The sequence below is a fragment of the Lygodium microphyllum genome, chromosome 2 (assembly GCF_053477565.2).
Source record: "Lygodium microphyllum isolate KBCC chromosome 2, Lygodium_microphyllum_v1.1.10, whole genome shotgun sequence".
NCBI lineage: Eukaryota > Viridiplantae > Streptophyta > Polypodiopsida > Schizaeales > Lygodiaceae > Lygodium > Lygodium microphyllum.
This window is the reverse complement of record NC_141136.1, coordinates 137,366,498-137,392,371: the sequence shown is the minus strand read 5'-3', so window position 1 is coordinate 137,392,371 and position 25,874 is coordinate 137,366,498. Positions and strand designations below refer to the sequence as shown.

The following is a 25,874-nucleotide window of genomic DNA, read 5'->3' as shown; positions in this document are numbered from 1 at the left end:
AAAACCACGATCCCGCTCCCTCGTTTCTCTATAACCCTGCAAACTCTTATACTCTCTCATAAAACTCAGTATTTTCAGTTTGTACACCTACATGGCCGTTAACTGCAAGCTCGTCTGTAAGCGGCTAGGCAAACCTAATAGGCAGATGCGCACGCGTGTCCATAATACAGTACAAGTTGACAGCATCCAGGTGTACCATGGGAAGTTAACAGAGGCGTATTACAGCTGGAGTTGGATCCAAAAGGAACTCTATTAACATGTAAACCCCCTCTGCTAGAACCTGCCAACACTCCGCAATGTAAAGCACATCCTGCTACACGGAATATAAGAAAACCATGCTTGTACAGTGAGAAATTAAGTGGTGTATAATGGCTAGAATCAAATTCCATTACAATGTCTTTGAACAACAGACTTGCCGATACTTTGCAACGCTGCAACAATGTTAGTACACCGGTAAATAGCAGTCGTTGAAAATTATAGCAAGAAAGGGTAGCTGAACACTTCCTCTAAAGGAAGGCTAGAAGTAACACGGTTGAGAACTCAGATAATATCACAAGGCTACCATCCACCACGTGCAGAGGCAGGCAAGCATTGACTGATTCTAATATTCACTGGTATATATAGCTTATGCCAGAGCTTCTTTCCCATCTCATCCTTCCTTGTTCCTAAAAGAGAAGAACCAGCATCATTAAGTACGTGCTGTTCATCTGACATTCTCCACCAAAAGAAAATTACCTTGCTAATGGTTTTCACCCGAGGCGTCTTCCAGAGTGCTCTCTGCTTTACCTTAAGAATGCAAAAAGCTATGCAGTAATTGGAGCACACGGAATTCAAGTTTTAGGCACATGGGCGGGATGCTTTATGTCTGCATAGATTACTCGCCACCTCCACTACTTTCACTACCAAGAATTGGTCTCAGTCGCCCTAGTGCAGCCATTCAATATTTGCAACGTTGAACAGCTGGAACTCCAGATCAGTTCTAATCATTGGCTGGCCATAAAGTTGTCGCTCTTGCTCTGACAGCCACTGGCTCTCACAGAATCTCTTTGCCATAACTTCAGCTTCTTGGAAGACACGCTAATCAAAAAAATACAAGTTAAATCAGTTGTTGCAAATGCAAAACTAGGCACAGCAGAGACCAAAACCAAAACTTGTTGCCCTACACGGCTGAAAACACCAATCAAGCCTCTAATCAAAAGAAGAACTAGTGCCTGTAAAGTGTACAATCGTCCACTGTGCACAGATCATGTGAGCGAATATGTTTTCGTTCAACAGCCATGAATATATCAGAGACAAGCATACCTACTTACATCTTCACACATTCATTCTTCTGGGGGTTCGAAACCATGGGTAAAGCACAATTGTAGGAGTCTTGTTATAATGAAACATGGAAGTACCATGCCAAATTCATGTTTAAAATTTTGCATCCAAGTTGTGCAGTCCATCTATTAAGGAGTCGCCATAAATCAGAACAGCTCCAAGGGATGATGGATATCTTCAACACTACTCCACGTCACTACTTTGAGAGTTGCAACTTTCTTTCTACAACACCTTACCACTTGCAAGGCTGCAAGCAGACATCTCCAGAATAAACTTTGCTTCAATGCATGTTGTTCATCCTTAAAAGCTTTCCCATCCATCAGGTTGTAGGCTTCATCAAATGCCATAAAAATTTGCCGTGGAAGCAAGCTTTTACAAGACCTTTAGCTCAAATATAATTCAAAGGATAAACGGTTGAGGTTTAATCCTCCAATCTATGGCAAAGACTCGAGCAAAGGCACAAGCTTCAAAATTATGAGTTCCCTGACCTTGCTCCAAATAGGTCTAAGCCCGAAGCTTGCACACGCATGTGGAAAACTAAGAGAGTGCCCATCAACGTCAACCACATCATTAATTGGCCTCATGCCATGCTGGGCCAAGAGATAAGCCCCAAGGTTCAGTCGCTACCAAAGGTGGTTGAAATAACCAAACTTATAGCAAATGATTTTCAATCTCATAGAATATCTCCATGAATCTTGCCTACCAGTCCATGTCACATTTGCCAATATTACTTGCAACTTTTGCAGCATGCGAACATCACTCAATGGTTCCTCCAATCTAACTAGTAGCAAGAAAAGTTTGAAGATTCGACAACAGGCCTCCATGCACCTTTGGAGAACTCTCATTACTCTCAATGTCTTTTTATGTTTCTAATTTCAGCAAAAGAATTCTACAGTGGTTGAGATGAAGAAATCGATTTCAGTTTTGGTTCAGTTAACAAAGGTATTCAGAATTTTACAAAAGTCATCAGTATGGATTAGACAATCCTCAACTGACATGCAACGGCTGAGAGTGTTTCCTAAAGCAACCTGCAATTTTCGCATCACCCTTACCGGATGCATTCCTTGCAACAGGATAAAACCAGTTCATGAGGAACTATTACCTGGCTCAGCCATATTAACTCATGACATCTTTCCAAATTCCTTTGTTGATTGGAAGGACACTTCAATTTGCCAAGTTTTACAGCCACAGCAAATAAATTCCAAACTGTCATGAGATTATGTACTTTCCATTCTTTATTCCAGACCTAAAGAAGAGACATCAGCATACCAAAGGGCCAAGAGATTGGCATTATCAGGCAATAGAAGTCTTTGCAATGTTTCTCCTTACAGCAGGTTATCCTTATCTGACCGCAAGGAATACATAGTAACGGTATGTGATAAGCTTCGAAAGTATGATCTGGTCTTATTGGTATACAAAGAGTCCCAGCAGGCCCCTCATTGCATCAAACTGAGAGAGTATGTTTGTGTTTGCCTTGACATGCTAACTAGCATTCTAAGGCATGCTTGATACTTTCTTTTTTTTTGGCAAGTAAATTGTGACTGATTATACTACTCAAAAAGACTGATTACAATGGGATGCTCATGCTCGACAGACTAGCTGGAGCTGGTGGAAGGTCATAAATAGATCATGTGTACAAGCCTCTCAAGGCATCTAGGGGCAAGAACCGCGGGGGGGGGGGGGGGGGGGGGGGGGGGCGGGGGGGCTGTGTGGTGTGGGTATCATGAACAAGTCCTGGCTGCCCCAAGTGCGCATAAAATGAAAACGGAGCTCCTAACGAGCTGGAGACTCACCTTGCACCTAGTCCCATCGGCCGCAGAGGGAGTGGATGATAGAGGTCCATGGCTCTCCCAAAGTCGCCTATACTAAAAATCTTTCCCCACCAAAAACCTCCTGACACCACGCCTTCCAAATGTGCCATCCAGTAAGACTCCCTACGATCTTCCATACCTCAAAGCAGTCTGATGTGGGCTCCAATACCTGGCACATGGGTAGAGCCTCCAAGCCCACCACTACACACAACCTAGCCTCAATGATGAAGATTGTGTCCTGCATCCCAGCCTCATACAGAAGGTGGCGGCCCTAGCTGACTGCGTGCCAATAGAAAGCTCCCCATGAGATACATCCAAGGCTGGGTACTAAACGGCCGAAAATGCGGCATGCTCCTCTCCACACAAGCCGTGCCGCCTCACACAACCAAAGGCAGTGCTTTGGAGTTTCCAGAGAAGGTTGTGTGCAACGTTTACCACCTCCATCCTTCTACACCTGGGCTAACCAACTCCCCACCGCCAGGCCTCCATGTGCCAACAGCCATAAGAAATACGATACCCTCCTCGGCCTCTAGCTATCCCATAGGTGGCGCCAAAAAGTCCGCTGGAAAGCATTCGTGATGCTATGCTCCGCCCAGTATCTGCTACGCGAAGGCGCCCAGTCCATGTCCTCCTCCACCAATACGTGTCTGCCAATCCTGGCAGTGTACTCTAGGAACCTCAGTGGCTTCTTGGCGACCGCAATGGCTGGCCATAGCCACTCTCCAAGGTCCCACTCCAACTCATCAAGTGGCCTGGCATGCTTGACACCAAGCATGGTCTTTTAAGCATTTTGAGGTATTTCAATGATTGTGTTTTGAAAAGCCTGTTATTCTTACATGTTTGTTTAGTGGTTATGTTCATTGTGCAGTATTGCATTCGAGTGTATCCTGATCTTGGGAGGTTGCACTTGGGGTGAGGATCCCTCTCGATGGCTGCATGGAGGCTTCTCCTGCACCACTTGCTCAATGTGATCATTAAGGATGGGATTGAGTGTGTCCAACTAGTTGCACCTGACACCAAGGTCAACAACTGTCAACAATTTGTTGCCTCTCATTGCTTTTCCATATAGATTTGTGTGCGCCCATCAACCTTCCTCAACATTTGCAATGTGGTTAGCACCAAGATCACCAAGAAATTGTATGTGACCATGCCTGAATGCGAAGCGCATTTCATGGGTATAACGTTTCACCCTAGCAATAAAACACCTAGTTGTTTTCATCTTTTTAAGCTGCTGAATCATACATTGCCCATATATATATATGCATTCTTATATATATATATATATGTATGTAAGTTGAACCTTAACATGAATTGTCAACATATTTCAACAAAGCTTACACTTCGAAAAACAAGCATAAAAGATGTTGAATTTTGACAAGGGGACGAGGGGTATGAGATGATAATCTATACACTATAGATGTGTCATCTAGGTTCAAAAGTCACCCAGGGAAAAGTGTCACATTTTTAAAAGGCGAGGGCTAAAAAATGATTGCCCAAAAAAGGGCAAGTATGAAATGCCTATGGCATACATCTAGTTTTAGGGGTCTGCAAACATCTGGAATGGGGAATCATACATGCGTGTAATGTTTCACCTTGAAATGAAACATTTCAAGACTAGGCATGAGGTCCTTGCATTTGCATCATTGCTAGCCTCTCCTCCAACCACTAAAGGCTGGCTGGAATAGGGCTCCTAGCAAGTGCTGATATTGGGGATGAAAGCATGCTTACCGGGCATTCTTGCCTCATAATTGCCACACAGGGCACCAAGTCCTCGCCTTCATGATACCGCTCAGTTTTAGGCCGCCCCTCCCACATCTTGAAGTTGGCAGCTGAATGCGTGGTTGTCACTTACATCCGTATCAAAGACACATGGTCTTTGCCTTGCTTAATAAGCAATCTTGCCTCAATTGACATGCATTTACTATTTAGGATTCGCATTATTTTGAATTGCTACAAGAGATGCTATCATAGGGATGTGAATTTTTTATGTTTTTCTTAGCATTTGATTTAGTTACTAATCAAATGTGCAAATGTGAGAGGCACATGTGTTGTGCAAGTCAATTAAGTCACAATGATAGGCCAAGGATCCCGAGATATCTGTGGGGCCGTAAAAGGTAAAAGTTCTCGTCAAGTAGCTTGGTGTCCATTTGGACCTATGGTATTTAATTAGACATTAAATGTTGGTGGTGATATTAGGAACTAGAAATTACTTAATTAATTAGTGCCAATTCAAGGGCCAATTAATACTCACGATCACTTAGGAGTCAAAATGGCCAAGCCAATTTAATTGTGGATGGGAACATTTAATTTTTTGGGCAGGACATGGGCTAAAACTCATTTTCAAAATTATTTATTCTGAAAATTAATTCAATGGCTGAAAAATCTAATTAAAAGGCTGCCATTTGGCAAAACTCGCCTATGCAAGTGAAGGAAAGGCTATTAAAGGCTGGTTGAGGGTCATTTCAGCCATTTCAGTGGATTGTGGAGGTTGTGAGAGAAGGAGAGAGCGTTGTCCAAGCATGTACCAACAGGTTTTGGTCATTTCCAGCCAGCCAAGAAGGCTCCTACTACAAGCAACAGCACCAACAAGGAGGGTAGCAACTGGAGGTTCCATCTAGGGCAGGGTTACATCCATCTAAGGGCCTCCAAGCTGCTAGGCAACAACATTTAATGCTGTTTTACAGCACACAACAGTTGGTTCTAACACTTTCTCAGCAAAAATCAGAAATCTCTCCTCAACTTTCTCTCTCCTCTATAGGCAATCCCTCTCAACAATTTTGAGCCATTTATAACAAAACAAATATTAGGGTTTAGCAATGGCCTTGGATCCTATGCCAAGAAATCAAAGGCTTACTACTTGAATCAAACAGCTGGAATTCAAGGAATCGCTAGAGATTTCAAGAAGCCAATCATCCTAATTGAATTTGGGGCTAGATTTGACCAGCCAAGGGTCAATTAGAGGCCAATCCCCAACTTAGATCAAAGGGGAATTTGATAAGAGGTCTTGTTGGTCATTTTTATATAGCAAGAGAGATTAGATAGTGAAGGATATTGGAGCCAAATCTCAGCGTACTTCATCCAACTTTAATAGAAGCTAAAGAAATACCACAAAGGGCACTAGTTTTGGGGCCAGTTGGGAGTCTACCATCCAAGCTTGACTAGTAATGTTTATATTTCAATTTACATGAATCTTATGCTTGTGTAGTTAGTGCTTAATCAAGTTATTTTTAACACCCTATCCAAGAAGGAAGGCTGGTTTCATGGTCCCATTGTCACGATACAATTAACTCCCTTGAATTGGTAGGCCCGTGGCACCTAAATAGAAGTCAAAAGCATTGCTTTAGTGCTGAATTTGTAATCAGCTGCGCATTGCAACAAGAATGTCTTCATACAATGAGATGGGATCAAGTAGTGATGATGCCTCTCAATCTGAAAATTCTCAAAATGTAGGGGAGAATGTGATGCCTAATCTTGGACAAGGAACATACCATGGCAGCAAGAAAATTAATGTTGGTTTAGACTAAAATGAGGGTCCTTCTAGGTCCCTTGAAGCTGATGACCAACAAGAGAAAGAGGCATTTGATGACCAATTTAAGGACCAGCTAAGGTGAGCAACTGAAATGGTTGTGCAATTGGCAAATGATCATTGGTTAATGTGCTTTTTTGAATCCCATGAAAGAGGTTTACCACCCTATCCGAGAAGGGAGGTTGGTTTCATATTCAATTTTTAGATTTGCAAAATTTTAATTGCTAGATGGAATTCTTATTTATGCATATTGGTTTTCCTCCTCTTGTTTTTAGTGAAAAAGGTGTGGCTAATTATATTACGCATAACAAATACAACGAAGGAGCAAATGCTCAATGGTCTAGCTAGAACTAGGTGCGCATCCAACCACATATATACATAAGATCTCTGTCACGAGGACGTGAAAGTTTATTGCTTTGCTTAGCATTTGATTAAAAGTTAATCAAATGTGCCTTTCTCACAATTGAAGACCGAAGGACCCTGTGAAAAAGATGGGTGTCAAAGGCAAAAGTTGTAATAAGTTACACTTGTTAGATTCTAGGTGAATTTTGGTGTCAGTTTGCCCCTAGGACCGTTAATTGGCCATTAAGTGTCAGTGGTGACATTAGGGACTAGGCATTAATTAATAGATTAATGCTTGTCCAAGGGTCAATTAATACATGGAACCACTTTGGGTTGCAAATGGCCTAGCCAATTAATTTTTGGATGGGCAAGGTCAATTTTCTGGGCATGGATTAAGGGCTGAATTAATTTTCAGAATTAATTAATTCTAAAAATTAATTAAATGGCTAGAAATTGCTGAAAATGGATTAAGAAAGCTGCCACTTGGCAAAACTTTCCCATGCAAGTGGGGAAAAGGCTAAATAGGGCTGAAGGGAGAGGGAAATCTCGTTTTTTCATTTTGGAGCCGTTGGAAAGAGGTGTTGGACTGTTGCTGCCAGCTTTTGGGGCTAATTCCCAGCCATTGGAGTCCATTTTGGTGATGGAGATTTGCATATTCTTGACCTTGGGAAGCTGACAATTGCTGCTGATGCACTTTCTCCTGAAGATCACAATCTCTGATGCTCCTATTGTTGTTGGTGCATCCGTTTGGGGCTAGTACAGTAGGGCAGCAACTGATTTTGATCAGTTCTTCGCGACAAATCTCAAAATTTTCTCTCTCTACAGCATTCTCTCATTTCCTTCAGCCTATGCTCAGCCATTCGGAGGAGATCTCAACCATTTTTGGTGGGCTGATCTGTAATTTCTGCAGTAAACCCTAATTCACAGCAGAAATTAGGGTTTAGCAGCCACCTTGGGATCCGTGCCAGAGATTGAAGGCTCAAGGAACTGAAATCGGTAGCTGATAATTGAAGATTATCAAGGGATTTCAAGAGCCAACCCATCCCGAATTGATTTGGGGCATTTGGCCAGCCAATGGTCAAATTGGAGAAGAAGTCCTGGGTGAGACAAGGGGCAAATGACCCAAAAGGCTTGCTGGACATTTATGACAGCAATTGGTTAGCAAGAGGAGATTGAAGAATCTCAAGTTGTACTCCTTCCAATTGAAGGAAAGCTAAAGAAATACCGCAAGGGGCGCCAATTTTGGGGCCAACAAGGTGTCTACTGTCCAAGAATGTTATGGTAAAGTGTGTATTTCATTTTATGTGCATTTATTTATTTCTGTAATTAACTCTTAAATCAGGTTATCACCACCCATTCCAAGAAGGAAGGCTGGTTTCATATATTGCATATTTCACTTTCATATGTAGGCCAAAAACACTTCATTTTTTGTTGAATATCTCCAATAAGGAAGCTTATTCTCAAATCCTGGCTATAATATATGCTAATATGTCCACAACCTTTTGGAAGTTGGACAATATCACATTGGGATGGTTTTATGAGACATTTTCAAGGCACAATTGTTTTTTCCATTAGGTTGATTATGAGTTGGAAAAAATTCTAAATAGATCTAAAATGGACTAGCAGACACACGCAGAAAGCTAGCTCTCTGCAACTTGAAGGCACACATTGAAGTAGATTGTTGAATGCTTTGGCTCTTCAAGAATAGAGGAGAGCTTACTTTATTGGAAAAATAAGAATTGTATGTATTCAAGATGTCATGGATAATCATGGATATGTGATTTCCTTTGTTGTTGTTAGTTCGTTACATATCGGTCGTGTATCCAAGATCTTATAAGACGGCTTGAACTGATTCATCCTCTGGATTCAGCTTTTAGGCTAGATTCCTAGAGTTTGCAGCATGCTTTGTTGCCTAGCAAATATTTGGCACTACAGTTGTTTGCTAAATCTATCTATCCCTTTACCCTAGACAAAACATCACACAAACTTGCTAGAGTGTTTGAATAAGCCATTGAAACTGCCAAAGACAACATTTGAAGGTCATTTTGAAATGTAAACTTTCCCTTAAATCACATATTTTCCTATGGACATACTTGACTAGGTACTGCTATCTAGCATTATTCTTACCCAAAGAAGAATAGAAACTTCTATTTCTTCTATTTGTGCACATTGTGCTACCCCAGCTGAAACAATTCTACATATTTTCTGGTTTTGTACTTATTCACATAATTTGATAGATAGAATTTCTAGTTGTTAAGGGTGTGTTTCATAGTTGTCAGGTACAAAAGATACGATACAATACAACACGATAAAATAAGGTACTAATTGGTATCTTATGATTTTATAAGGTATGGTACGATATTAGTACGAAAAAAAATTAAGATGATTTTTTAAATAACAAAAATCATAAATCATTAAATGATAGATCATAGAATACATGTTTAAAGTGGAAATAGCCATTTTATTATAGAATAAGATGAATACATAAGTATAACCATCGCGGTCACATGGGCTACACAAAACATGCGATACAACTACAGTCTAGTATATCTGATACAAAAAAAAAGAGAGACCTATGTGACATGTCATGTGAATCTATGATGAGGCATCACTATCACCATCACCATCATCATCAAAACCATCTGAGTGCTCATCAAGAGAATCTGAAGATGACTCCTCGGCATCCAATGATGAGACACTCATACTCATCCTCAGTAATGAGGTTACCATCATCATCAAATGATGGCTCCCTAGGTGGCGGCTGTGTAGACAAGGGGGGAATGTCATCATGAGGCACAGGATGTGAACCACTAGAGCCCCGCCTTACATAAATCTGCAAACCACTCAAACCACCCCTCCTCGATGATGGAGGCCCTCAAATGACCATGCCCCTGCGACCACCTACTCGAACTCCTCGCCCACGAGCACATTGACTGCAAGTGTCACGAGTATCTAATGCTATAAGCTCTCTATAGAGCTCTGCAAAAATCATCTCCTCCTCCTCGTCCACCTCCTTATATATACTCAGAAGAGTGTCGCATGTCAACTTGAATGTATCAACATTCACCTACACAATGCAGTGATGCATGTAAGATTGATAATTGTAAATGTTAAAGTCTAAATTGTAAAGTATAAAGTTTAAACTCCAAAGTTCAAAGTTTAAAAGTTAAAACACCAAATTTTAAATGTTATGGTTAAGTGTTTAAACTTTACTTGCTTCGGACTATCCATGCTCATCATAGCCCTCGTCATGTGTAAGTTAGTACGGCAATAGACTAGCCGCTCTAATTATCGTGTGCTAAGCCAATTGTGAATCTTTGTGTGAATGAGAGAATAGGCACTCCAGTTTCTCTCACATGCACCCGAAGAGCAATCCTGGGCAAGGACCCTCATGGCTAAAGGCTGAAGGGTCTCCAGTGCATATCCAAAGTTTTGCCACCAAAATAAAGGCTTCACAAGTGACTCTCTCCTCCAACAAGTGGGAGAAGCAAAAGCCACATGCCCTCTCTGATCTGCATAGCATCCTAGCTCCTCTAGCACTGCATTGTGATCATCCACAGGGACAACACGAGTCAAATAAGCAAGCTGGTTTGAACCGAACTCTCTATCATCTATAACCACCAGTGACTTGTAGGCGGGATGTACCAATGCGGAAAAACCATGGATGGGCTTATGCATCTATGCCCATCTCCTCTTTGCTATCTCTAAAACATGTGCACGTTGTGTCTCTGTGATCATTGTACAAGCACGTGACTCCGCCAATGCTACTTTAAAGAAGTGAACGAGAAGGCCCATGGTGGACCCCTCGCAATCACTCATACGCAACACCCTCTAAAAGGGAGTCACGACAATGACAACGACACGAACTTTTTGCCAAAACTGCTCATTAAGGCACAAGCACTACATGGTTTTGGCCTCCTTTGTCTCATGCTCATCCCACTTATTCCATAGAGCGGACACCACTATCTGGCGCAAGGTGGACCGCACCTCATAAAGGCGCTCCAATAATAACCACATGTAAGCAAAGCAAGTTGAAGAAGGCTTCTTCAACTCCAGTGTGCTATGCTTACGATACATCGCAAGCACCTTTACCTTTACCTTTGTGGACCACCCTCTTCACCCACTTGAGCTTCTCAATGTCCTCCATAAGCAAGTCCAAACAATGACTTGCACATGGAGTCCACACAATCGTAGGAAACTCGGCCTCAAGCAAACAGCCCATACGCTGACAATTCGATGCATTGTCAGTAACAACTTGCACCATATTTGAGGGGCCCACCTACAACCATAATTTACAAATTACAAGTTACGTATAAATCAAATTTCAATTATGAATCATGATATTATCATAACGAAAGAAAGTGAAACAAATTTAAAAAGAAAATTGCAATGTATACCTCAATGATAGCTTGTTAAATGTGGCAGTAGATGAATGCACTTGTCGTTTTTCTCCCCCTCTTGTCGGTATCTACAGCTTGCAAAAAGTAAGTGCCGAGTGGACATAAGACGAGTATCTTGATGATACCTCGTTTCTTACGATCACTCCATCCGTTGGTGAAAATGGAGCAACCATATTTTATCCATGCGGCCCGAATAGAATCAAGGAATCTATCAATCCTCTCCTTCTCTTCATCAACCTCTCTCGTCCTCATGTCATTGTATGTGACACCAGTCCATCCTTCACATGGACCCACATTGGCAATGGCTTTTATCATCTTCTTCCATTGCTCTTGCTTTAGGACATTGAATGCAAGATTGCACTCAATCACCGTGCGTGCAATTTCAATGTCCGTAAGTCGTTGCCTTTCTCTAAGAAAGGCAACCGATCCACGCACATGACCGGGAGCTTGAGAGAGTGACAATTGTCTCTCCGGCACCGCATGAGCCTCCACTCTGTGTCTTTTACCGGAGCCGGATGCGAATGTGGAGCCCCCGCCACCAATGGTAGAGGCCTCTCTTGCATCGGTTGAAAATACGCCCATACTGAATGCTTCCTTGTTAGTAGGCATAGGAGTTGGTGCCGATAAGCCACTTCCTCCTCTTATGGATCCCCCTCTCATCTTGGCGAGAATCTCATCCGCAATGTTTTGAGGGATCTCCTTGTATGGAGGAACTTGCCCCCCCGTCTTGGAAAGATATTGGAGAAGCCGAGTTGCACCACTTGTATAGCGCTTCCTGCAATACTTGCACGTCCAATGGTGGGAGTTGGAATTCTTTGTGTCCCTCTCCACATGGATCGCATGCAAATTGAAGGCCTCGTGCTTCTCAAGAGTCATGGTGCCGATGACGGATAAAGAGGCCCGAGAGAGAAAGAGAGAGAGAGAGAGAGAGAGAGAGAGAGAGAGAGAGAGATGCTTGAGTCTCGACTCCTGAAACTTGAGTCTTGAAAGTTTAAAGGGAGGGAGACTCGAGAGGCCCGAGGATTGAGGTAAAGTTGAAAGAGCAAGAGTGAGAGAGAGAGGATGGGAGATGAGAATGGCAAATGCTCTGATAGGGTGCCGCCCACGGGATAAAGGGGATGGGAGATAAGATTTGAGAATGGCAATTGCTTCGATAGGGTGCAGGAAAGAGGGGATGGGATGTGAGATTCAAGAATGACAAATCACAAGTCCATTCAAGAAACAAGATCCAAGAGAGGAAGATGAGAATGGTAAGTGCTTGCTGAATTGGTGTGGAAGCATGGAGGAGAGAAGCATTTTTTGTAGATGAGAGAAGGGTCAAAGTTCAAACAGTCAAAGAGGGGTCAACGGTCACAGAGAGGGCTGCCAACTGGAAGGAATCCAAAGAGGGCTGAGGGGGAGTGCATAGCTGGAAAAGGGGGTGGGATGAGGTATCCAAGCCCCCCCCCCCCCCCAAAAAAGTGCCACGCAAGCAGGCGAAATGCGCAGGAGTAAAGGCGAGGGTGCAGGAAACGCGGGACGCGGGATCCAGGTGGCCCAAAATCACGTACGAATTCGTACGGATATGTACCGTACAGTACCGTATAGACAGTACCGTACAACGTACAGAGGCAACTATGGTGTATTTTCATTCTCACCATTTTGGGAAAACTTTTTGGCTATCTCATCATTTTGGGAAAACTTTAGACTATTTATTATAATTCATGCTGCTCACGTTTCCTTTCTTCAGAAGATCACTAGTAGCAGACACGAGGACTAGAAACTAAAACATAATGCCTTAGGTTGTCTTATTTCTTTTGAAGTCACGTCCTCTATGAAGGTACAAAAGCATATGTTACCTCCAATGGCATGCCTGATTTCTAAGTCAAAGATAAGCTTTTTGGAAGGCTTTTGCAAAGGATCTCTCCATCTCCCCTCTAGTTTCATTGAGTCGGATATTGGGTTTTCTGGACAATTGGGACTCAAATTTCAGCCTTGTGGCTACTTCTAACATTCGCTACAGCAATCAGTATATGATCACTGCCATGTTGCTGATTTGGATGCTTATTCTACAGATGTGCTTTGCCATTATTTCTTATTTTTAAAATAGACTGCTATGAAGTCTATTCCCCTTACTCAGATAATGAACAGTGGTAAATTAGTGTTCATTGTCTCATAAATGTACAATCAGAAAAGACTTCATGACAAAAAGAAAGAGTGTTGGTGTATGCATGCACATGTGTCTGTTTTGGATATGATGCTGTGTGTTCGTTTGAACACGGACTCCTTTGTAGCTTGATAAAAGTATAATCCAGTCATTTCACCCAAAAAAAAATCTCCTAAATCTACAACCAAAATACACTTCATGCCAAAAAAGAAAAAGTTGTTGGAGTATGCATTTGTGCACACATGTGCACACTTGCTATGAGGTTGTGTGTTTTCTAACATACATATTCCAGTTGTTTCACCAAAAAAAAAAGTGTGTTTGCACACAGATCCACACCCCCCGCAACATGCACGCATGCATGCGTGCGCACACACAACACACACAGTTGCCAATTGAGCCAATTGAGCCAATTGAGCTGACAGAACCAGAATAGTCTAACATTTTGGAATAGATAGGTGGCATCTTCAAGCAAACCTCATAATCTATGTAGTCAACTGGCAACAAGGGCATTATCAATGCGCCACTAGCTACTTACTAAGATCAGCATAAATAAATCAAATGCTCTCTCAAATCCTCTACCATAGACAAGTAAAGAATATAATGGCAGACACCTTACTTGCATGCATGATATTGCAAGCAAGCCTAAGATGCACTGGCAACAAGCTAGCTTTCATACATGCACTTGCTGGGGATTGCAGACAGAAAAGTGACCAGTGGAGCTCGTGAGATATCAAAAATTCTGAGACTGAGACAGGTACCTGCTTATCGCGTAAAACAAGGCCTCTTTCACTTTCCAACTCTGCAATGCTGCAACTCAAAAGGATAATAATGTTCAGTATATATAAAAACTTTGAAAAGTTTCTGACCAACACTATGCTGTAATAAGTTTCCATTCCTTAAAGCTCAAAACAAGTGTGTATATAAGTCCTCTGTCAAAAAACAACCTTGAAGCCAGAGAAATGTGTTACACAAATTATTCCACGTCCTAAATTAAGATAAGGTTGATACACTGGTCTCACTTAACAATTACCACATTATCTCAGAATTTCCTGACTTCTCACCTGAAACATAGCTGCCTCGGGTCTTGACTTCTAACCAGCATGACTCTAGCTTTCTCACCCACTCTGAAAACACTTCCCACTGACCTCACAAATTCTTGCGACATACTTGAGATATGCACAAAACCCCTGTCAATAGAAACATGTCAGCAAAAGGACTACGTACAACAAAAGTAAGCACATACAGAACTTCCATTTCAAAAACTTGCCTCACACTGGTGCCGAGGACTTCAACTTGCACTCCATGAGAAGTAACACTTGTAACAACAACATCATGCACTGATCCAAGCAAGAGGTTTTTTCTCATCTAAATGAAGAAAACAAACTAATCAGGCAAATTGAGTCATGGCTTTTTCCCAATCTTATGGTTCGCTTGATTAAGCTCCTAACTTAGCAACTAACCAGACAAAGTGACATCATCATGGTGAAGGTCTACACCAGGCTCAGTTTCAAATAGTAGTAAAATAACAGACATCGTTGTTGTTTCATAAACATTGTGAGTACAACAAAACAAGCTTTCATAAACATTGCAAGTACTGCAAAACAAGCTTTCAACTGCTGATTAAATGATCTGAGAGAAAAACAATTTGTTCCTGACAGTTGTGCATACAAACAAAACAAGGACAATATGCTATCCTTGTTACATCTAGAACATCAAGGCATTCTAGATTACAGGTATGCTGATTTGACAAATTGTTTCTGCGACAAGTATACAGTCACCGATGCTTCAGAGAAGTATGCAACTGCGTGCCCAACCACCAAGTCTCAAACTGGCAATTCAAGCTTCCAGATCAGCTATTGAGCTCCTGTCCACAAGCACTTGGACTAAGTAGAAAAGCATTCCCTCAAGAGGCCAACATTTCACTGCAGTTATCTCTAATGCTGTTCTTGCTTCAATGGTTATTATAAGATTTTTCATTTGCAGGCATAAGTTGATAATGTTATCATCAATCAATTAATTAAATCTTGATCCTGATTATTACTCTTTGAGCATGCTATCAAACATCTAGGTTTTCCTAAAGGAGTTTTGTTCACGATGTTGTCTTGATTCTAATCATATTTTTTTTGTTTACAGGAATCTTGCAATACTGATGGGAACAAATTTTTGAAACAACTGCCATGGCTGAAACTGCTTTTCACAAAGCAAAGATTTGCAACTTTAACAAAATTGGAGATTTTCTCATACACTGCAGAAACTTGATATATGTTTGTGGGAAACATCATGATGAATCCATAAAAAATTAATTCATCAACAAGCTGCCAGCAGAATTAGCAAGACTGGTCACAGAAGACATCAAAAAGACCTCCAGTATAGTAACCTGCACTTTTGGAGAATTCTTTCAAAGAATTGAAAGGACAATACAAGATCTTTGCATCAAACGGTCTACACAGTAAAAGAATTCCCCCAAAAACATTTTGTAAAAATAATATCTTACTAGAAATTTTGGCTGCAACAAAGAAAAAAGCAATAGTTGCAAAAAACACGAGGACAAATATAGAGGCCCCAAGTCAAAGAGAAAAGTTAGAGCATTCAGGAGGCAGAAATCAAGAAGAAAAGAAGAAGATAATGCATGTTTTATCTATGAAAACAAAGGACATTCGGCAAGCAAGTGTCCAAAGAAAACTAAACAGTTTAACAGCATGCACTTTGAGGAAGAAGAAGAATATCTACAGATTGATCTCAGTGATGCAGATAGCAACACAATCTTCTTCTATAATGACTAGCACACTCTCTATAGCTCAGAAGACTCTCTAGATGAAGGGCAAGAAGAATTGTGTAGCATAATATTCACAGGAGACTGGCCACAAGATGATGATACCATCCCTTGCATCAATATTCAGGCTAGTTGTTACACCCATGGAAGACCAAGACAAAAAAGCCGAAAAATAAAAAATGGAAGACAGTCCCAAGGGGAGAGAAAAACGGAAGAGAAAGGCACACTCAAAACAAAATCTTAAGGCATGAAATGTAGGAAAAAGCCTCGAATGTAAAAGGAAACACACGATAATAAGTGCACTGTAATATGCTAGCAAGAAAAGCACCAGGCGCATTATAATTTATTTTGTAAAACAGAGTTGGGCTCTCTCCCATGTACATTGTAAAGAATGAGAGGCATGGGTTGAGGCCTACGCTAATAGAAAGGAGAAGAAAAGAGAGTAGAGGAAAGGACAAAGGCCTGACCAAAAAGGGGGATGGCCGCCCAAGGAAGGGATAAGGGCATGTATAAAATCAAGAAATGAATGAAGAAGCTCATTCTTGTGTGTAGCCAAACTTGCTCTCTTCTTGTTTCTTGCTCTTGCTTCCTTCTTGTGCATGAGAGAGGAAGTGTGAGAGAGGGAAAGAGTGTGTGTGAGGGAGTAAGGGACCGTTGAGAAACTCTTCTTCTCCTCTCTTCATCTTCTTCTTCTTCTCTTCCTCCTTCTAGTGCCCAAGGCTATGGAGGTCAAAGCTCAGAGCTTGTAGCTGGAGCTTGCTTGAGAACGCATCTTGAATCGTGGAGCCATTGATGAATTCGTGGGAAGAGGTACTCAATCAGATTCGAAGGTAAGCTCATTACATTGATTTGTGGAAGTGCACGGCTATGTGAGAGGTAGCTATCGCTCTCAGCTTGAAACACTTGAAGCAATAAGGGATCCGTGGGTCTTGATGGTTTGTCCGCGAGGGCGACAACACTAGTCTAGAAAACCTTCCCCCTAAATATGATGAATGTAACAAAACAAAAACCCAGAAGGGCTCCTTATAACATGCGAGGGCAAGGACAGGGACAAGGACCCCAAAGGGCAACCCAGTCCACACAGACAATAGAAGAAGAAAAAGAGGAAAGAGAATCCACAGATTCTAAAGAAAGAGAACACGTAATCTAGAATGAAGACCACAAAGAAGGCATCAGGCGCCTTCAAGAAAAATAGCAACACAAATATGGTCTCCAAGAAACTGCTCTCCCTAATACTGGCACACAAACTGATGCCATAACTATGATCCCTCCTTTGAGTGATCGAATAAGCAAAGACAAATGGCAGACCCATCCGACTAAAGGAACAACAAAACTATGTCCAAAGAATTGTGTCAAGCAAAGCTGTCACACTCTCCCTTGAAAATCTACCCCCGGGTCTAAGCAATGATGAGGAAAAAAACTCCTCACTTTCACCCAGACTTCCAAATAGTATCCACTTCTTTCAAGCCCCTAGGCACCACACTCTATTACCACACCAGCCCATCGGCAGCCTCCAAAAGAGGCCCCTACCAAGTTGACAAAAATGATCCTGTTGCCATGGCCCTGAATGAAGATTTCACAAGAAAAACAGGACAAGTTCCTCAAGCGCCTTCAGCGCCAGAAACACCTCCTGCTTCAACAAAAATCCACCCTCTCACAAATCCAGGTCATCTCCTCTGACTCCAATAATGATCTCCCCACACCTAACAATAATCTCAAGTTCTACTCCCCACAAACCCATCAACATATGTAGTCTTCTGTGGAAAAGGATACAATGACTTCATCAACCAGAGCCACAGTCCTGATCAAGACCCTAAAGAAGAGCTTAGCAAGGAGGCTAAAGAAACAATTGATTATCTGGAACAACTACCTCCAGAAGAATTCAATAAAGCCATGGATATCCCAGGATTCCTAGCCTATGGAGGGATCAAAGAAAATAAGCCTGTCACTGGAGTCAACATCAAGGTCCCTGGTATAAGACATTCAGCGTGGATGCACTCATCGACACCGGAACTTCAGTATCTTCAGTATCCCTGATTAAAAAAAGGGGATCATCCCCAAAGGAAGGATAAGGCAAATGACAGGTACAGGAATAATAATTTCAACTGGCTAAAAGAATTCTGTGAAATATGGATCCAAATAGGGCAAATCAAATTCAAAGCCCAATTCATAATCCACCCGCCTCCATGAAATACGATATGATTCTAGGGATGAATTTGTCAGCTCTCATGGATCCCATTACCTTAGATTTTAAAAGAGAATTGATAAACTTCTTCATTAAAGGCAGAGAAGACCAGACATTGTCAAAAGAACCTACTGCAGTGCTACAGAACATAGAACAGGCTGAAGATTCTGAGATTGGAAAAGAAAATTTCCAAAAATGGTTTGCCAAAGAAGAACAGCTTTATGCGATAGAAATCCAAGAAGTTTGGTTGGACCTGGAGATAGGTAGGGCCGTCAGCAAGAGTAGACTCAATGCCTCCAATCAGTTGATCTCTGAGATTCTTGTGTCAGGCAATGAGGAGCATAACCATACATTAGGCAGAGATGCCTTCGCGGAACAGAGGATTAATGCATGCTTGGACCATTCCGAAATAAGTAAAATGATACCCTTTTTCAATCGCCTTTTGTCGCTCATTTTTCTATGATGCTTTAAACTTTGATAAAGCGCATTTCTCCATCATCAAAGATGGCAACGACTGTTCTATTTTCTAATAGAGAGTTGAGGGGTGAGGCCCTAAGCTGAAACAATTTTTATGTTTGTTTACTAGTTCTCCAGCAAAACTCAGGACGTTTCCACCAAGGACTAGGATCTATTTCTTCTCCTACTAGCTTGAGACTACCTTATGCAGTGTAAATTTTTTCCTTCATAGAAATCTTACCTTTGAGAGAATGGCCATGGCTTCCACTGGGGCTATGGGCTTTCGGATTCTTCTTTGCATACCAGCAACTCAGCTGAAAGAACTAATTTGTCTCAGCTCTACCCAAATACTTGACATACAAGGGCCTATGTCTATGGTATGCTAAAACGCGGCACGGCAATGGTGGCAATAGGGTGCAAGTGAGGGGCCAGAGAATTTAGTTCTGCCAGAGTGCCTTCTCTTAAAGATTTTAAAATCCTCGGCTTCTATTCAGCTTGACCGGAAGAAGTTCTGTTCAGCTTTCTCTCTGTAGAGTGAGAATGAGAATGAAAGAAGCCTAAATGAATTGCCAGAAAAGAACGCTTGGCTCTGATACCATTTATACGCACAGCATATACAAAGAAAGCATGAACAGCTATATTATATAGAAATGATGTTTACAGAGTATGCAGATCATTCAGATGTTCTCTCTCCGTGTTTGTGTTCTTCCATTACGAACTCTCTCAGTGTTGCCAATATAACATGGAATGCAAGTTCTGACAGTCAGTTCCCAAAAATTTTCAAGAGGCTGTCATACAATATATGATCCCTCCAAGTATAATATGGAATGTAAGTAATGATGATCAGTTCCCAATAAGCTCAGGAACTTGTAACATTTAAAATATGGCTGATGCCAAGTATGATACAAGCTGTAAGCTATGATGATCAATCCCCCAAAGTTCAGCTGTCGTGTTAAATAGAGTAATGCCAAGTGTGATATGGGAGCTAGCCATGATGATCAGTTCCCCGTAGTTCAAAGGCTGTCGTAGAACAACGTGTTCATTGGAAAACTGTCCTTCAGTGTATTTTTCCTGGCTGGATTTTCAAGAAAACCATTGAAATTCAAGTTTTTCTAAATAAAAACCGACTAATTTTTTGACATTTTAGTTATAAAACCAGCCACATTTTTCCCTAAATCAGTCACATTTCAACCTCTTCCTTTTTCCATTGGATGGGAAAATAGTTTTTCATTACACTTATACTACCATATAGGAGAGCACAATGAAAACCTAGTAGAGTGGGGCAAGAGAGAGGGAACAACCCCAACACACCCTAGACAGTCTTAAGGTTTGGGGGCTTCTATTTCTGAAATCCATAGAAGTGGGTTCTGATGTATTCAACAGTTACCAAGTGCCTCTGCATCCTAGGGGAGCTCTTCTGCTCATCCTATTCGGGTTGCTTTATGGGAGTCCGCCATCTCCTTCTCGTCTAAGCCTCTTCTTTGATACTGTGTAAGGTGTTTATGGGGTTGCTCTATGGGTTTCATCTTCTTCTTCTCACTTAAGCCTCTTCGTCGATATCTGGTCCAAAGGCAGTTCCCAGTCCATGGAGTCCATCGCCAATACAAGTGCGGCCAAGAGAACATTCTTTCTCACTATTTGTGCTACTGCGCTTTGATAGTAGTGATAGTAGAGACAGAGACACTTATTGGACCTCCCAATCCATGCACCCCTAAAACACCTAAGAATGAACAAACAACATCGTTTTAGGAAGGGAAAGATACCAAAATACCCCTCGTTTATACTATCTATACTACTACTACTTCTACATTTCCCGAGCCTACTACCGAACCTCACATAGGAAGTGGAAACATAATTCTTGTTGACTAATAATAGACTGTCGAAGAGACTGAGTTCCAACAAGAGAGAGCCAAGATTCAAGACTCAGGATGGGAAGATACAAGGCTAGGAGATATATGGCTAGAGATAAGGGGATGCAAGACCAAGTGTTCAACTCTGTCTTCACAAATAAAGTGGTAGGTGGCAAGTAAAGTATGACAAAAAGAAGCCAAGTAGTGGAGGATAGTGGGGAATAAAGTGGTAGGTAGCAAGTGGAGTATGATATAAAGAAGTTAGGTGGTGGACTGGTATCAATACAAAGAATAAAGTGGTAGGTGGTCCTTTATTTTGGCAGTGAGCTATCTTCTTCTATGATGATGTGGGTAGTGGAATATGGATCGTTTTCCATGTGAGTAGATAGGATGGGATTACGACTGAGAAAATCTGTGATGTTCTTCTATATCCCCGGCACATGCTCGTAGTCATATGTCCATGGTGAGAACCAGCTGGCCCACCTTAGGAGTTGGGTATTTCCAATTTCACTTGCATTTTTTCCAAACAGATATCCATGCAAATTTTTTAGATCCATTTTTAATTTGAACCTTGTGCCTATGAGGAAGAGTTTCATCTTCTTGATGGATCTCGTTGCTCTGAGTATTTCCTTGTGGGCTGAAGGATATCTTTTAACGGCTTCAGGAAATATTCTAGATCCAAACCTGCAAACAAACATTTTTCCTGCGATTTCTTCAAATAAAACACATCCCCATCCTATTCCTGATGCATCAGAGTAAAGGACCATAGTTCCTTCTCCAGGGATTCTCATGGTAGGAAGATGTAAGCAGATCTTTTGGATGGCTTGAACTTCTTGCTTTTGCTGATCTGTCCATTTTCCCTCTGCATCTTTTTTCAACAACCTTCTGAGATTGGTGATGGATTGGGATAGATAGGGAATACACCATTCTATCCGATTTAAACATCCCAAAAACTTTGCAATTCTTTGATATGTTAGAACTTATCAGCAAACTTGGCAATCCTCTGCAAAACATGTTCTTGTGGCTTGACTGTTCCGTTTTGGATTATGGTTCCTAGGAAATCTGCTTCTAGTTTACAATCCTGGCCTTTTCAATAGATAATGTGAGGCCACTTCTCTTTAGGAGTTGATCAAAATCTTTGAGGTGGTCAAGGTGTTGTCTGATGTTGTGGCTGAAGATGAGTATATCGTCAATATATACAATACAGACTTTACTGATAGCTTCAAAAAAGAGCTGCACTCTCTCTTTGTGTAAGCCAAAAGGCATACAAATCCCTTGGTACTGTCCAAGCAACATTTGCTGTTTTGTACCTGTGTTCAGGATGAATCTTGAATTGCCAGAATCCAAACTTTAAATCAAAACTACTAAAGACCTTTGCTCCCTTGATTTTCCATATTAATTCTTCTTTGATTGGCATCCGGAACTTGTTTTGGATCAGCATTTGGTTTAGGGGTCTGTAATCTATCACTAACCTTTTCTTTCCCCTTTTCTATTCTGAGTGCTTATTGACATAAAAAGCTGTACATCCACAAGGACTATTACTTTTTTCTATTATGCCTTTGTCACATAATTCTTTGATTTCTTCTCCGAGTAATTCTGTATCTTCAGGACTCATCCTTGGATGACACGCTTTAGTGGGGCTCGCATCAGGAACTAGGCAGGGTGGATTACAAATTGGGCATTGAATTTGATTTGCCCTATTTGGATCCATATTTCACAAAATTCTTTTAGTCAATTGAAATTATTATTACCCTACCTCCTTTTCATAGGGTTTTTCATTAGCCTTATCCTTCCTTTGGGGATGAGCCCCTTTTTTATCATGGATACTAAAGCTCCAGTCTCAATGAGTGCATCCACGCTGAATGTCCTGATACCAGGGATCTTAATGTTGACTCCAGTAACAGGCTTATTTACTTGGATCCCTTCATAGGCTAGGAATTCTCAGATATCCATGGCTTTATTGAATTCTTCTGGAGCTATCTATTCCACATAATCTATGCATGCATAAATAAAGTAGAGTCTATGTGTGAAGCGACTTAAAGGTCAAAAGGTATTTATCACTTTAGAGAGATACTTTATGTGTATCCTATTGTTTGACAATGAAAGAAAGAGAAGAATGAAGAAGAAAAAGAAGAAGATTGCTTGACCCTCCATATTTTGTGCCACTCTCCCTTCCGTTGCACATCCATATCCATTCTTTTCAGTTGATATCAGAGTGGGAGCACGGGATCGAAAGGCTGTAGTTGGAGAAGGCCGATGCACATTGGAACAAATTGAACACCTACATTCGCTCATTCTTATTTCTCACTTGCACACTAGCCATGATTGCTCATATTAATCATTTGATAGGTGCTCATGAGATATGGCTATAGGATGAGCTTTACACATGGATGATTGTTATGAAGCATGTGTCTTTCGAGGTTCGGATGCAAACTTTGAAACTTGACAAGTCCACCTCCATGCGAGAACATGTTAACGAACTCCAGCAATTGAATATTCTTGTTCAAAGTGCCCGAAAGGTTATTCCCTCGGAATACGGTGGTGGTGACTTTGTTATCACAATTTCCACCCCGGTTTAGAGCTTTCTATTCTAACTTGATTACTTCAAGGCGTATAGAGACTTTTAAGTGGGAAGAGATGATTTCTATGGTATTGGACCAAGAGGAGTAACCAAAAAACCTTAATCCTCCAAAATTGGAGGCCCTTACAAGTCAAAGCTCCCAAAATAAAGAGAAGGATAAGAAGAAGAAAAAGGATAACCCCAAGAAGGACAAGGAGTCTACTTGCCCCACATAGTAAGACAGGTCATTGGAGAAAAGATTGCAATGACAAGGACAAGAAGAATACCAAGGAGGAGAAAACTATGAAGGACTTGGCTCCCTCATCAACGGCATTTCTTCACCTAGAAGTCATTGAGTCTTTTACATTGGATGCTACCAATGCAACATTGATGGCCCCTCATACTCAAGAATAGATCATAGATAGTGGTGCTTCCAACCATATGACTCCTCTGGATGGTATTGCCCAAATGTTGAGCTGAAAATGCACTATAAACTGATTAGATCTTTAAAACATCCCCAAAACATGTAAATTACCCAAAGTTTCATGAAACAATGCACGGCCTTGGAGAGTGTCAGTGCCCCATAAGCCAAACGCTAATTTGGGAGGATCCACTCATCTATAAATAGACAACCTGCCCACCATTCAATCTCATTCCTTGTCTTGCAAGTTTTAGCCATGAGCTCTCCCTCTAGTGGCTATCCAAACCATCACAACTACTGCCACATCATCACCAGCCCCTAGTACCCTATCCTTTTTGCCACCCTACTGTCCAACCTCTTCTTGTCATACAGCTTGCGTTTACTACTCATTGCAAGCTCAGTCCCAATCAGATCTTCCACTGATGGCTGTCACCCAACCTCCCACTGCTGCGTTTACATTGCTGAGTTTACCAGTTCTATCCCAAGAGACTGCTGCATTTTGGCTTTAGCTTGCTACTCTTCCACTTTCTAAATCATCTTAGCACCAACTCATAGTTACAGCACTCGAGATCCGTCTCCGATGGGCATTACACATCAACACCTCCCTTAGCCTACTCCGACGAGAGCCATCGGCTGTTGGACAGCTCTGTCCTTAAGCAGCTTGTACACTCTTTCCTTCATTTACAGCATTCATTCACACTTCAAAGTTATCTTTCTTTTCTATTTGTGTTTTGCGTTTGCAACTTTGTGACTTTGCATTTGTGTTTGAGTTCTCTATGCCTCATCATGGTCATACACTCTGTTTTCTTTTGCAAACCCTAGCATATCTCCACATGGTAACAGAGCCAATGCCCTTCTAAAGAGTTACTTGAGGCTATCATGGATTGCTTGGTTTCTTCCTGATTATACTATACATCACATCACATGCTAGTTCACAATCATCGATGGCTCAAACCACTCCATCTTTGAATCTTCTGATGCTTTCTCAAGCTACCCTTCAATAGAGGCTTTGTTGAGGCATTATGGTCTTGATTTGGAGGACAACAATCTATCTATAATCTATCAAACCAATCTCAGTCCCTATTGATGATGGTAGTGCCACACCAAGGAGGATGAGAGGGGGTCTTCCCTAGGCAGGTAGGACACTTTCTCCACCCCCTAACATCCGTTTTTATCAATGGTTGGCCATTGGTGTGATGGATCCTCAATCTCCCCCTTAGCTAGTGCCTCATGGCATCTATGACTGGTTCGGTCATTATCTTTCCCCAAGCTAGTTTCTTAAGTATCCTAGGTCATCCTTAGGAACCTTAGGCTAGTTTCCTTTAGGCTTAGCTGCACTTTTTCAAGTCCTCTACTGCACACTTCTTTCTTGAATTTACTTCCATTACATCTAACACTCATTTAGCTCTCTTTTTCATTTAATGACACGTCAATGTAAAACATCTTGTATGCAAGTTCTTTCTTGATCCTTTCATGATGGCTTTTGTATTTCAATTAGGACTAACATTGCAAGTATATTACCAGACCTACCTAGGCTAAAGATTTGACTTTTTGGTACTTGCCTTGGCAAGTATTGCCTCCATCAACATGGAGATGCAGATACTATTTTCTCTCTCGAGATCGAGTATCCTTTTATCTTATCTTGGCATCCATCTTTCTTTCCTTTCAGTTGAGGTGTTTTTTTCATTTTATCATCATTTCAACACTTCTAGTTTATTTTTTCATGGCAAGTGGACTTCTATCTTGGTGGTTTTACCTTCATTTTTGACTAGTATACGATCCATCTCTCGAGATTGATTTTTAAGCGTGCCTACAACACTTGGTCAGCATTAAAGCCATCTCTCGACATTGAATACGAACACATTCCAACTATCTTGGTGGCTGACTCTTCCCCTACTCTTCCACTTGGGGAGTGTTAGGTCTTCCTTTTTCATCCATTAGATCCATTTGCATGGTGGATTGCTATCTTGGCACTTCTCGACTAGCAAGGAGTCCTCTCTCGAGTTTGATATTCGGGCTTGCCTATGCCACTTGGTCAACAAGAGCCCTCTCCCAAGATCAAGTATGGGCATGTTTTATATACC

At 41.4% G+C, this 25,874-nt stretch overlaps 1 protein-coding gene across 2 annotated transcripts in view; it reads right to left on the bottom strand.

Annotated features, from left to right (window-relative positions):
• Window positions 1-261: 261 nt before the first annotated feature.
• The window catches only part of LOC148040373 (uncharacterized), a 99,835-nt gene continuing 74,222 nt past the window's right edge, over window positions 262-25,874 (bottom strand). Inside the window, exons 5-9 of one of the 2 annotated variants that reach the window (XR_015694666.1) lie at window positions 14,813-14,910; window positions 14,607-14,732; window positions 14,304-14,352; window positions 787-1,077; window positions 262-665 (exon numbers count right to left, since the gene is read on the bottom strand). Coding sequence is in view for 1 of the 2 variants with exons in the window: in XM_087698932.1 (XP_087555058.1) it covers window positions 925-1,077; window positions 14,304-14,352; window positions 14,607-14,732; window positions 14,813-14,910 (426 nt within the window). In the remaining variant the exon portion in view is untranslated. Of the gene's footprint in view, window positions 1,078-14,303; window positions 14,353-14,606; window positions 14,733-14,812; window positions 14,911-25,874 lie in introns of both variants that reach the window. The other variant, XM_087698932.1, reaches the window with a different exon arrangement.